Here is a 14,438-nt window from a genome sequence, read left to right as displayed (position 1 = left end):
ATGCCAAATTTCTTCAGAACCCTGATTTACTGTGATTTGCAAACACAACCACCATGAAACATAGAAGGGGAAGAGATTTCACCCACTAATATTGTGTGATTCCAATATGTATGTAATTAATTCCTAAAGAGACTAGAGAACCAGTATATGCTTTCTAAATAAATCATTCCCTCCCACTGGGTTGAGAGAAATGCAAGGTCTGCAGTAGGAAACAGCAGGAACTGTTTTGCCTGGTTTCTCAGGCTAGACAGCAGCTCTTATAATCTGATAGGGTCAGGTTTTAACAAGGGTCTAATAAATTCATTTGCTGATGTGGATTGGTAGCTTTTCCTTACATGGCACCGTCCAGATATGCTGGAATTGTAATACTCTAATGCCCATGCCAGACGAAGGTACCCAGTTGGCAAAAGCAGAATTAGTTTCTTTCCTTGGGCAGGTTTGGACCTGGGTACAAAAGGACTGGTTCCCCACATCCGCGGCCTTAGAGACATTCAGAGCTATGGCAAGTTTCAGTTGTGACAATGGAGAACATGGTGATGTTTGGGGTGTATTAAGTACTGCCTAATGAGAGTTAAAAATGCAACTTAATTGAGCTGTTGGGCTGGACTGTGAGTTCCATGTCACTGAAACATGAACTAATTTAGTTTCATAGTCCTCTAGGTATCCTGCTTTTTTAAATGAGGGGCTTGACCTGTCTTCTAGCTCTCCAAAACTACACATGCTTGCTAGACTTTGCAATAGTTTAATACATAATGTTTCTGATGCCACAGACAGAATTTATATTGTTCCAGTGTTTCATTGTACACTGGGGAATAGTAGACCTCTAAAGCTGCCATCAGTGAAAATGTAGCCACAGAATCATTAGCACATATCTTATGCCACAATTAGACAATGTTTTGCTTTCCTCCGCTTCATGGATAGCATTGGTCAGACACAGACCTCAACCTGCAGCTTCAGAGAAGTCATTTATTTGCCAGGCTGCTGTGTGCAAAAGCCCAGGGTAACTAGGGATTTCAGTTCATGAATCAACACTGTTCTGTTGTTAAAACTGCTCCAGAGCTTTGAAAGAAAAGCTACATTAAGACAGAAATACTGCTCTCAACTGTCTTCACTGTTTTAGACCTTTAGACATAGCAAGGCTGTTCCTGCAGATTTCTGCAAAAAATGTTCCAGTTCTTCACTCAACAGATGGGAAAGGACATAGTTCAATGGTAGGGGACATGCTTTCCATACGGTAAGTTCTGTGTCAAACCTCTAGCCTCTCCCACTGAAAAAACTAAGTTAGCAAGACTGGGGAAAAGTTGAGAAATCTGCATTCTGAAAAACTGCAAATACATGGGCCAATCACATGGCATATGCTTCCTGCCATAGATTCTCTTTACTTGGCTTCACTGATGAAAAGGCAATTGGTTTCAATTTAAATATTATAAATTGAATTTCAGAATGGCTTGTTTTTTGAGCATTTTTCTTTCATTTCCATCATACTGAAAAGCACTTATGAACACTTATTGCCCATGCCTGAAGAAGCACTGTCATGGACACAACATTTGACTTAATTATGTTCCATTCAGAAACCAGTGCTGATGCTAAAAAGGATGTGAAATAAATATCAAAAAAGACAATTATTTTATCTTTCTTGGGCAAAAGCTGAGCACTGTCCACATTTGGTAAATGGAAGAATCAAGACTTTGATGGCCCTTGAGAAGGGTCTAAAATATGAAGTATTATATACCTACTTGAAACAAAACTGTACATTGTTCCATAGTTTTCATAGCACTAACACTCAAATCAGTACGTTAAAAAAAAAAATCAATGTACTATTCTTCTGAAATTGAGCTACATTTATTGGCTACGTGGTTTCCTTCACTGAGATTGCATTTTCACCTTAATCCAAAACGGGTTTTCAGTCTTTCCAGTTTTTGAGGTTATTTTCAGCTGCTCTTGATTCAGGAGCCACTTGGTACTAACAAGGTTATGGTGTTTGGTATCAACAGGTCTATTGTGTTTGATTTTCACTGTTTCAGGTTTGCCCTGTTGCTATCATATCATCACAGTACTGTTAATTCTGAACATTTAAAAAACTATACATTAACTTATTCCAGTCTAGTTGTGGCAACTCCCCAAATTTCCTGTAGGCTTCTGATTTCACATGAAAGCCCCAAAACATCTCATGCAATGAGATTATACTATGAAGAGCCTTGATAAAATTTATTTTCATGTATAATATTTTGCTATGGTATGTTATGAATATGTCAGTTTGTCACTAAGAACTACAATTCCTAAACTGAAGTTACCATAACAGAAATTATTCCTTGGCCCTGTTCATGAAACACACTTAGCTTGGTCTGTACAGTGGTTAATGAGTTGTGCAATCACTAAAAGGAGGCTAATTGACCCAGTCAACTAACTCCCAGAGGATTAAATTTAACATTAAACAGTTCTAGTCATGAATATGGTTAAACTAATTCTACTCAATAAGCATGTTGTGGGAATACCAGAACCCATTTAATTGATTGTTTTGCTTACCTAACTTTCCAAAAAAAAAAAAGCTAGAACAAACAACTGCTGAAAAAACCAAATTTCTCTTTATAAAATGAATTGCCAAGATTGGGCAGCACAAAAAACACTTCCAAAACATTAAGAGTGGCTATACCTACTGCTGCTTACCTGGCCAATGGAGAAGGAGTTAATGATGTCATGAAATGTTACTAGTGTTCTTCTGGTACAAGGTCTGATACAAGACTAGAGAAGATGGGCAAGACTCTGAATTCCAAAATCTAGTTGATCTAGTTTCTGTGCTGCCAGAACCAGTGGCAAAGAGATATGACAGGGTTAGAGACCGACTGGGTTACCCTTGTTGTGGGAATGGAGCCAGTGAAACAGGATGGCTGCAGATGATCCAGGATGGACAATGGAAGGACTTGCAACTGCAGAAGTTTAAATGATTGACTTTGCTGCACTGTACTCCATGAGAATAAATATCCTAAGGAATTTTCAGGAAATAGATTTCTACAACTGAAGTAAGAGAGAATTGTCCATTTCTATTACTTGTAACATCTGTGACCAGAACTTGCAAATTCAGAATCTGTACATCTTGGATGAGAAGGTGCCCGATAACAATAGCAGAGACAAACCACCAACATTTCAGTGTGTTGCCCACGCTCAAGAACAATAATAGAGTGCAGAACCTGTATACTTTGTATATATGTAGCCTTCACCAAACAGCACCTTCTAAATCTGTTCTGATTACTTCCACTTCAGGGAGAATGAGGAGAGGGATGGCTTTGGTCTGATCAAACATGGCAATTCTGAGGATCGTGTTATTTATTTATTTATTTATCATATTCATATAGCCACCCATCTCACAGAAGGTGACTCTGGCTATATAAATATGATTGATAGATAGATAGATAGATAGATAGATAGATAGATAGATAGATAGATAAGATTAATGGACCAATTGCAAGATAGTCTAGAAAGCACTGGCCAGAAAAGCATGATACAACTTGAAATGAATAAATTAATGAATAACTGCATACACAGTTCCTTTTCCTCTTTTTCCAGTCAAAGGAAAATTAGATTTGCCCAAAGATAAATGTATATCTGAATTTGTAGATTTGTTCCATTCTTGTGTTTCCCTCAATTTTATATCAGTGTATTATCAATCACATTTCTTTAGCCGCCCATCTCACACACAAAGTGACTCTGGGCAGCATACAACAATTAAAATAAAATAACAAGTGAATAAAAACAGGCATTATAAAAGATAAAAAGTTATTATTAAAATAAAAACATTATCACAAATGTTAAAAAACTTCGATATATGTATTGTACATGTCACAGTCCCAAAGAATGTATTGTGAGCAGCTCTTTTCTGCTCTTTAACAATGCTGGAAAATTCACTGGTTTCAGCATTTCATATCATATTTTATATATTCAAAAATGTACTTATTTTATACTCCGATACGACATACAGAAAATTAAAAATATACTTCTTTGATAAGAACAAATATACAATATACAGACAAATCAAAAACACCTTGTATTGATCAGCCCATATGAAATTACCCAGCAGAGAAAATGATCAACATCAAAATAAATTTAACAAATGTGAAGGGAAACCCATAGAGGCCATGTTTCTCACAGAAGAGAACAAGTTAATATCTATACTTCACTTTCATATATGACTTTGGAAGCATGAAACTGCACACAGTTTTCATTATTTGGACTTTCGTCTGCATATATTTTGATGAATAATTTCAGATGATGAAGAGTATAGAAACAGCAATGATTTCTGCTGTTAAATCTGCTGTGGTCTGGCTATGGTCTGAAGTCACTAAGAATTAGCATCAAAAGTTATAAAAGTGTTTTAGAGTCACTGTTCCCAAAAGTAATAAATTGGTTTTTCCAGGCAGTTAGCAATGATCTGATTCCCAGTACATACTGTAGTAAACTTACTTCAATTAAAGAAACTTACAGGTAACAGTGAACCGTATTAAAAATGGTAGTGTTTATAGATTTTCATGGCACAGGCTATATACATAATAGTAACAACATAAAGTAATAGCTCTATTTCCTTGAAAAACTTAATAGTCATACGTGAGGTTAGGTATCTCAGCAAGAACCTGTATCACCTTGATTATATCCGAGGAGCTACACTGGATGTTCACTCTTATTAAATACACAAGAAGCACCAAAGGAAAATGTTGTCTTTACAGTTTTGCATATCTGATTTATGTCACAAGAGATAACATAAAGACAACCTCGGGAGATACAAGAAGGAGCCAACTTGCTTTGCTACATCAGCAGCTGTGGTCATCTTGAATTCTTTCCTTCCCCTTATTTTGGTCAAGTCAGGTTGCAAAACTAAAGGCTCTTGCAGGTTGCAAATTAGACTAATTAAGACCCTAGATGCATGGACTCCAGCCATGTCCATATAACCACAAAATAAAGGCACACTGTATTATACATATGCTGACGGACGCTCACTTCTTCCAAAAGGATCTATGAAGATTAGGAATTTATAAATGTGCACACACACAAATCTATTTCTTCCTTTTGTTCCAGCTGGAGCAGAAGACAACACACATAGGAACAATTTTGGATTTTCCAGCCTTTTTAGGAACACTGATGGGCACTACGGATACTGTAAACTAGATGGTCAATTTAGAAACACATTTTTCATCTACAAGTGCATTCATAGGGTTGATTTAAATTATCCCCTTGCTAAGTATTTTTGGCAGCTGCTATGTACCCAGCTCACTCAGATTTCCTCAATGAAATACCCTCCAGATATATTGGACTACAGTTCCCAACAAGCACAAGAACTGTTGAGTAGGTGGTATACTATAGTGGTGCCAATCTTTTAACACATGTATCACAAGTCTAAAAATTCTCACTAATATATGCATTGAACTGATGGTTCAAAGAGCTCATCATAAGAAAAAAAAAGTGGCAATTTAAATGGTTCAGGTAGAACAGTGAGTCTTAACAAAATATTATAACATCCATTAGCCTAGCATGCAGAACTATAACATTGGACGACTTGCTCTTCCTTTCTGTGGTCGCTTACACAAATCTAACCATAACATGAAAAACAATGAGGCAGTGATTAAAAAAAAAAACTGACAAAGACTGCTAGATGACCTTAATCACAGTCCTATCAAAATATACTGTATTCACATGCTTATTTTGAAAGCTAGCTCACTACTTTTTGATTTTGAGCTGGTGCTAATAAAGAGGAATTTAGTCACTGCTTTCTTAATTTTTTTTTCCTAATAAGTCAAAATGACTGCTCACATTCCTGGCTTTATTGCACTGTTGCATTGCACTGTTGCATCCTACTGCATTTATTACATTGTTTGTTACATATAGTCTGCTGGTATCATTTTAATTGGGAGGACAGCACATCTACTGAAAGCTCTACCACTGCATTATTTTATACCAGGAGAAAAAATGCTATGTTTTCCCCCAAAGCTGCTTTAATTATACCTGAATATCTCTCATGGAGAATATGCCTACAGAGTTCTCCTTGATGACAATCTGATGTTCCTTAGAGCTCGAGTAAATCTTTCCCCAATATGGGACCATTTATGTATACATCACCAAAACTATAGCTGCCCAAGAACTAGGAGAGTAATAACCCAACACTTCAGGATGGCGCTTAATTACTAATGAGTGACACAACATATTTTCCTTATACGCCTGTGCTATTTTATAATTCTTGAAGTTTGCTTTGATTTTTTTTTTCATGGATGAAATTTAAAAATTGTCTAGATATGTAAAAGTTAAAAATTATAACCACTCCCCCACTCTTCATTACTTGAAAGTAGGATACTGAATGAAGTCATTTCGGAGCTATCTGCAGGAAAGCCAATGCTTAACCAATGTTTAAAACCCAAGATTTCAGTGGCTCCTTCCATGCAGGATACATGATTAGGGACCTGCAGTGAATGCTTAGAAAATCTCTAGTCAGTGCATGGGAACAAGAGCATCTGTTCCAGTTTAGCTAGCTATTTTAATTTAAGGACAATTTGACTAAACTAAGACAGAGACAGAATGAAAGTGGCGTTCTCGAATCTCTGGGCAATACAAGCAAAGCAGTCTGGCTACTAGTAGAAGAAATCAACAAATTTTTCTTGAAATATTTACAAAGAATGATTCATATTAAAATCATATTTACATTTATTCAAAATTAAGTCTTATTGAGCTTAGGATTGCAGTTTTAATCAGTGCATTTTATTTTTAACCTGGAATTTTAACTGGCTCTTATAGCCTTACCGTTATTTCTTATGCAGTGCTGTCCCATACACAAATGGCAGAAATGTCTCTTACAACCCACCTTGGCAGAAGAAAAGCATCTCCCAGAGCAGTAATAACATTTTCCCCAAACTGCTGTTCTCTCTCTAAGCCAGGCTTCTCCAATATGGTAGAGATGTTCAACTGCACCTCAGCCAGAACCATTGTTGCTATGCTCTACTATTGCTACAATACAATAACTTTCATACAGTACCATATTGAAATATACATCCAATAGAAGAGAATAAAAGTAGCTTAGAGTTGAACTGTGGAGTCCTTGATGCTCTCTGAGCTTGGTTGTTTTCTTGCAGACGTTTCATTACCCAACTAGGTAACATCATCAGTGCTACCGAGTGCAGGGTTTGCTCCCTGTTTATATACAGTAGCTTGCCCTGCTAGTGTTGGTGGGGCTGTGGTTTTCTCCTTGGTAGTTCCTTGATTAGGGTATTGTTTTCTGCTTGATTGTTTGTTTGGTGTTAATCCCTGCTTATCTGGGTGTGGGCTGCTGGAGAGGATGTGTTCTGGTCCTTTTGTTTCCTTCTTAGCTTTTTTTATTTTCTTTTTTGAATGGTGTATAAATATGGTTTATCTATATGTCTCTATTGATGGCTGATTTGTCTGAATGCTAAGCTTCCAGGAATTCCCTAGCATTTTTGGATTTGGCTTGGTCTAAGATGCTAACAGTTTCCCAGTTGAAATATACCTGTATATCTTTTTGTCTCTATAGTGGCCCTTTTGTGCTTTTAACAAGCAAGCTGATGCGCTGAATCAAACATATGAACTTTTCCTAATATGGAGATAAGAGGGTCAGGAACAAGACTAACACGAAGTTGGCAATCTCACCAACATACTGTGCTGTATTATTGTCAAATACTTATATATACAATGCTGGGCTACAGTATATAACAGATTCAGTGTTAGCCATGATAAAATTGGCTTAAGTCCTAGTGAACAAATATTTTTTCACTTCCAGTTTACTGTGACCTGAGGCTTAGTTACAGCTTCCAGATTTCTCTAGAAAATACCCCCCACCAAAACCCAATTCCACCTACCTAATGCAGCAGCAATTTTGTTATTAACCAGATGCCTTTGAATGAAATAAGCTGCTGTACATGCCCACGTGTAAGAAGTTCCATTTCTCATCCCAATCCTCTGAACATCTATTAAAGCAATATAAATCAATCTAGCTTTCATGAACAGTCCTCAGAGTTATTTTCTGGTGTGTACAAATGTGAACGTTCAAGGGATACTCCTGACCAGGTTTTTAACAAACGCTTTGAAAACGGCCTAACCCCTACTTTTAGTCTATTAGGAAGCAGCATAGCAGGAGAAAGGCAGACAGGAGTTCAGACTACCTTTATGCAATATCTTTCCTTTTGTTACCTTGGCCCAGGTGATCTTGCTGCCTATGCTGTTTAATGTATGCTACCCATTTATTGCCTAACCCCTTCCCATGCATGGTGTAGAAGGAGATTTAAATGTCCTTGTGCAAGATGTTATACATCTTAGCCTATCTTAGACTGCAAGGCTGTTACAAAGCTAAAATATTGTTTGCTTGTGTTTTTTTAACCTTGGAAGGGAAGAAGAATTTAAACACAGAACTTTAAGAAATTCATCCAATAAGTTAATATTAGGACTACAATTCTAAGCATACTGAAATGGTAAAGAGGCCCTCAGGTCAATATTTAGGACAGGGAACTTAACATGAAGCTGCTGCTGGAATATATGCCATACGCTATCAGCAATAAACTTCTAATAAAAGTTTAAATAGTTCTAGAAGAGTAGAAGACAGACACTTAAAGGGTGAAGAATGAGAACCCAGGTGAAATATCAATAGTATTTCATCTTTCTTCCTCACTATGCAGATAGATCATTTAACTTCCCATAATTTACTTACAGAAATATACTTCTCTTATTAAGCTTGCATATATTTACATCTTCCATTTCCTCCCCCCCAAACAAAGATAAACCATATCCCAAGTCTTGCAAATGGTAGTTTTTCACTCTCACGGCACCATAACCCTTAAACAGTACCAAAGTTAAGCAGTAAAACATCCTCTTTCCTTTCTGGTTACTGAGCCTTGGGGTACATTTGTACAGTAAATAACACAACCTGCCATGACTACTGCAAAAATCTAAATTCCAATTCACATCAGAAAGAGACCACAGCACAATGAGAGAGAGTATCTCCAGCTCCATCCCTTACATTATACAAAATAAAGAAGTTGAGTGCTTGCACGGATTCCATATTGTCATCTATTATAGATGACACAGCTAACGGGAGGGAATGGAATAGACAAATCATTAGAACTTAGACCTTTTGTTAATGTCATCATTTTGGACTCAATCAAAAGATGTTTCATAAATTCATTTACACACTTTGATAAGACCAGCGAAAATCAGTCTCCCAAGGAGATACTGAGAATGCTTGCAGTACCAACAGAAACTTGCACATAAAAGATAGGAATTTCATTTTGCTACCTGGTCTGCCATTTCCATTCAAAAGCAAATAGGCCTGGAAGATGCTTTTAGATGAAGAAGCCTGATCCCCATTCATAGGCCCAACCACAATCTGTTTATATTCAGCGATCCATTAAGTGATGACATTAACTTTCAATACATCTGTTTTGCAGAAGACTAGAAAATATGTTTATATAATGGACTGGATATAAAAGAAGTTGGACTGCATGGGAAGAAGATGAATGGGCTTAAATAAATACTAGAAAGCTCTGAAATATGGCAGCTGCCAACACTCTTATTCTACTCCTCCACCCGTCCATCCCTGTGCAGCAAGAGACCCTCAGGGTATCCAATCCATTAACTGACCATTGCCATCAACACCTATGTGCAATTTCTGAGAAATGAAAAAAAAATGTATTTATTATATTCCCCTTATTAAAATGGTTTGTGTTTGCCTGAAAGCACATTTGATCTCATCTGCTACATTTCGGTACATACAGCCCAGAATATTTTTTATGGGGTTAAAAGGAGGAGGAAGAAGACAAAGGCACACCCCAAATGGAGAATTCCTGCAGGTGGTTGATGGAACAAGGCACACACCACAAAGTCCTCAGTGGCCCAGCTGGGCTTCCTTTGAACCAGGTGGGGGCAGCATGGCAGTTTAAAGACTCTTCTGACTAGGGAAACCCCACCCCGCCAGACCCTTCTGAAATAGGGTGAAATATTAAGGCCAGGCTAAAGAATTGAGTGATAATGCCACCTCCAACCCATCCTTCAGACACACAGAGAGAGCCTGGCTCCCCATCCTTAGACCTTCCTTCCATCACAATAACTGTGTATTTCCTCAGGCAATTATTTGGGGCAAAGGAAAAGCAGTTGTGGGAAGAGTATGGAGATAACAGAAGTTACCTTAGGAGTGAGAGAAGGCTGGGCAGCGTTTGCAAGGAGGGTGTCAGTGTCTGATAAATACCCCTCCCTTCCTTCCTTTCTCTCCCCCCCCTCCCGCCCCCCACGCCCATTCATAAAACTCTGCCTCTGGTTCAGTGCCAGTGATGCTGCTGCCGCCGCCGCCTCTCCCCCCCCCCCCTTCCGCCAGGACCAGATCCCCCCCCCCCAACCCGCGCGCGGCTTACTTGAGCATGGCCTCCTCTTTCTCCTCCTCTTCTTTCTGGCGGTCCATCACAGCCATAATGATGTTCCGCTCCTCTTCTGTCAGGTGGCTCAGGTCAGGCAGCTCCTGCATGGGGGGAGGCACAGCGGGGGGCCGAGGCCCGCGGGGCCCCAGCGAAGAAAAAGGAGAAGGAGAAGGAGACGAGGACATGTTTGGACAGAGCCTTGCCTGGTCCCCTTTCGACACCTTTGTACCTTTGGGCAAGGCGACCCAATCACGCCTCGGCTCGCCGCCGCCTCTTCCTCCTCCTCCTCCTCCTCTTCTTCTTCGTCTTCCTCCTCCTCCTCCTCCTTCTCCCTTTACACTGTAGTCCTCTGTTCATCGGCAGCAGCGCGGAGCTCTTGGGAAGCGGCAGGAGAGGAGGCGGAGACCCAGGCGTTCATGGTTGCTCCGTCCATACAGCCCCGCTCCGGCTGCTGCTCCCTTCGTTCGGCCAGTTCTCAGGAAGATCGGGGGATGCCCCACAGCCTCTTGCAGCCCATCCTCTGAGGCTGGGAGAGGAAGGGAGGGCGCGGGCGGCAGCTCGACAGGCGCTATGCACCGTCAGGGTTGGAGGGAAAGGGCGGGTGCTGCTGCTGCTGCTGCTGCTGCTGCTGCCGCCGCCGCCGCCGCCGCCGCCGCCTGCTGTTAAATGCTCTACTGCTGCTAGCTACAGGGAGGGAGGGAGGGAGTTTGGTGTCAGTTAGGCGGAGTCCAAACTGCTTCGCTCCTGGGTAACGCCGAGGTCTGTTTTTCCGAGACAATACGGGCAGCAAACGTGTAACATCCCCACCTTTTATTCCTCGAATCGGCCGAGCGCTGCGCTTGAGAGAAAAGGGAAGCGTTGTTGATTCGCTGCTGATGCCCGCGACCTGCTCGGGGAGAACCGGGAGAAAACCCCTCTGAAATCCAGGAGCCTTACTTCTGATTTAAGACTAGATCAAGGCTGCCATCCCAAACGTGGGAATAAGGCTCCTGGGAACGGAAGGGATTTGCATACGAGTAATCCCGGCTAGGATCAGGTTGTTCCCCGACAGTGGCGTTCCACAGGCATCGTCAGCAATCAGCCCCGCTGACTCGGGGGCGCGGGGGGAGGGGGGCGGCTTATTCCCAGATCGGTGGGTGTAATAGAAGTTGGAACCTGTGGCTCTGAAAATATTGTCGGATTCCAGTTCCCAGATGGCCCCAGGTAGGAGTCGGAGTCCACCATCTGGAGAGCCTCGGATTTCCCTTCCCTCGCACCTAAGACTATGGTAGCCTAAGCATATTTGCATAGGAGGGAAGAAATGCTACTTAATTCGGATATGGAGGATTAAGAAACCATGAGGATTCAGATTGCAGCGCTGCAGTTTTAAGCATACAGGTTTGGGATAATCCTCACTTAAATCCATGCGAATAAACATGGTTAGGATCAAACGAAATACTTGCTTTTTGGCCTCTGTAGAGCACTGCTGGTATGTGCTGGTATGTTCATGTACAGTGTCTAAAAAGTGAAGAAACAGTGTTAAATGAACTGTACATATGAATTTAGATATAACAATCAGCATATATGCAGTTGTAGCAGATTTATCTAGAGATCATATAAGGAGGGGAAGATACTTATGTTCATATCTTAATTTAATCTTTTACTCCCTAATTTTGGCAATAACACTGATAAGACAAAAAAATACTGTTTGGAGCCACATGCAGAACTGACTGAAAAATATCAGTGCATTAAAATTTGTCAACATTTCTGCACATGTTAATTTTTTTTTCTTTTTCTGGAATTAGATGTTGATAAAGAACCCTTTTAAGATTCATTGACAAATTTATTCAATACAATATGCAAATTTGAAATTTGCTCACTTTTTTCTTTAAACAATGTATGTAAATGCATTGTGGAGAAGCTGCAAATAAGGAAAAGATTAAATGCTCTTCCTACTATTTATTTATTCTAAATTTTTATTCCATTTATTTTTTTTAAACTTATATTCTGCTTTTTTTAAAACAAAGGCAACGTGGCATATAACAATAAAATAAAATATTTTAAAAATTCAATAATTGAACAAAATAGCGGTCACAACAATTTACAAAAATAACACGGAGTCCCAACAGAGGCAGTTCATAAAAAGATGGTGTTATGTATAAATTATACACCAATTCTGGTTAATAATGCACTAAATGAAATCATATGCCAATTTGATATTATTGTTAACGTGGTTTAAAGTTGTACAATGCCACATTGGTCATTAGATTAGAAGGGACTTTTAAATCACCATTCTTTAGCTAGTGATGACTAATGGCTTCAACAGAAACTTTGATATTTCTCTGTGAATTTAACTAGAGAGATTAATGCCAAACTGACTCTCTTATCAATTTACTTGCATTGTATTCTGATGATCCCATCAGTCTTTCCCACCTACTTAAATTTGCTGGCTAGAAACTTGCTAGCCTCACTCTTTTCCTGTAGCATCCCCAGAATGTCTATGCAGTCTCTTAGCTTTATTTATAATTATATATGTGCTCATTAGCATGTTCTTCTGCCCTCTAATCCTTCATCCAGAGATTAAGCATCTGCTTCATCTTCTGTATTTTAGTTCAAGTACCATGGACAAGACCTGAGGTGAGGGTGTTGTTTTACATTTTACACTCACTGCTATAGCTTCACCATTTTTCTTTTTTTTAATAATAACTTTATTAAATTTTTTAAAAAGACAGGTAAAAACTAACAAGAACTAATAATTAAAAAAGAATAGAAGAAAAGGAAGAATAAAGAGAAAGAAGGAAAGCAGAAGTGCAGAAAAAGAAAGAAAAAGAAACAAATATAAAAAAACAATGACTTCTGACTTCTTTAACAGCATATATAAGTAAAACATACATTAAACTCTTATTCTAAGATTACAACTTAACATCTATTTTTCTATAATCTATTAATTTTACTAATCATTAAATCTATATATCATAATTTTTTTCTGTTTCACACAAAAAGTCCAAAAGGAGCTTTCAATTAGCATTAAAATTAGTCAATGTCTTTTCTCTAATCAAAGCTGTCAATTTCACCACCTCTGCTAGCTTCATCAATTTTACCATCCATTCTTCCATTGTAGATAATATTGAGTCTTTCCACTTCAAAGGCTTATAAAAGTCCTGCTGCAGTTATCACATATAAAAACAAAGGTCTGTGAGATTTTTCCAATAGTTTATCCATAGCTTCTCCATTTTTCATAATGGTGGGAATCGGACATTTGTTGGCCCCAAATAACCGGAACAGCAACGCTACTTAGGTCCTTAATATCCAGCATTAGGATCACACTTTTAGTAATGTCATTGTGCCAAGCCATTTGCTTAGCTATGGTTAATTAAATAAACTGCCATTGGCTGGTTTATACAACAGACTAAGCCAAAAGCTGAAGTTTATCAACCAAAATGACTGGATTTTTCACACAAACACCAAACAATTATGGCTTGACTTTTTTTTTTTATTATTATTAAATTTTTTATTCTTAAAAAACAATCTTATCAAACATCGAGCAGCGAGTCAAAACGGGTTACAAGTACAAATGTGCATAATCATATTATCATATTACCAATATGTCCAAATACATATATATCATCAATAAAAGTAAAACATCACATATTATCTAATTAAACTCCTTAACTTTTTCTATTACTCTTTTTCATATTTACTCTCTAGCCAGGCATAAAATACCTGCCATATTTTATAGTATTCAGTATCTTCCTTATCTCTAATCTCCAGTGTCAACCTATTCATTTCTGCACAGTCTAATATCTTCCTTATTATATTTTCATCATTCGGTATCTTTTCCCCTTTCCAATTCTGAGCAAATGCAATTCTAGCTGCAGTCAAAACATGGATGATCAAATATATATCTTCTTTACTATAATTTTCTGGTATCATTCCTAATAAGAATATCTCTGGCTTCATTTCTATGTATTGAAGTGTCATTCTTTCTAGCCATTCATGTTTTTTCATCCAATACTTTTTAGCTTCTGAGCAGGTCCACCACATATGGTAATAGGATCCTAATTC

General features: G+C 38.5%; 1 protein-coding gene across 2 annotated transcripts in view; it reads right to left on the bottom strand.

The window, feature by feature from the left end:
- The window catches only part of RIMS1 (regulating synaptic membrane exocytosis 1), a 256,269-nt gene extending 245,255 nt beyond the window's left edge, over window positions 1–11,014 (bottom strand). For both annotated transcript variants that reach the window (XM_088137738.1, XM_088137735.1), the window contains exon 1: window positions 10,392–11,014. In XM_088137738.1, the coding sequence (XP_087993864.1) occupies window positions 10,392–10,579 (188 nt within the window). In that variant the 5' untranslated portion in view covers window positions 10,580–11,014. The remainder of the gene's footprint in view (window positions 1–10,391) is intronic.
- Window positions 11,015–14,438: the final 3,424 nt, after the last annotated feature.

The sequence above is a fragment of the Python bivittatus genome, unplaced genomic scaffold, assembly GCF_059951505.1.
Source record: "Python bivittatus isolate LINGU-HERP-01145 unplaced genomic scaffold, Pbiv_v1 ctg000020_np1212, whole genome shotgun sequence".
NCBI lineage: Eukaryota > Metazoa > Chordata > Lepidosauria > Squamata > Pythonidae > Python > Python bivittatus.
This window is presented reverse-complemented; position numbering and strand designations above follow the sequence as displayed.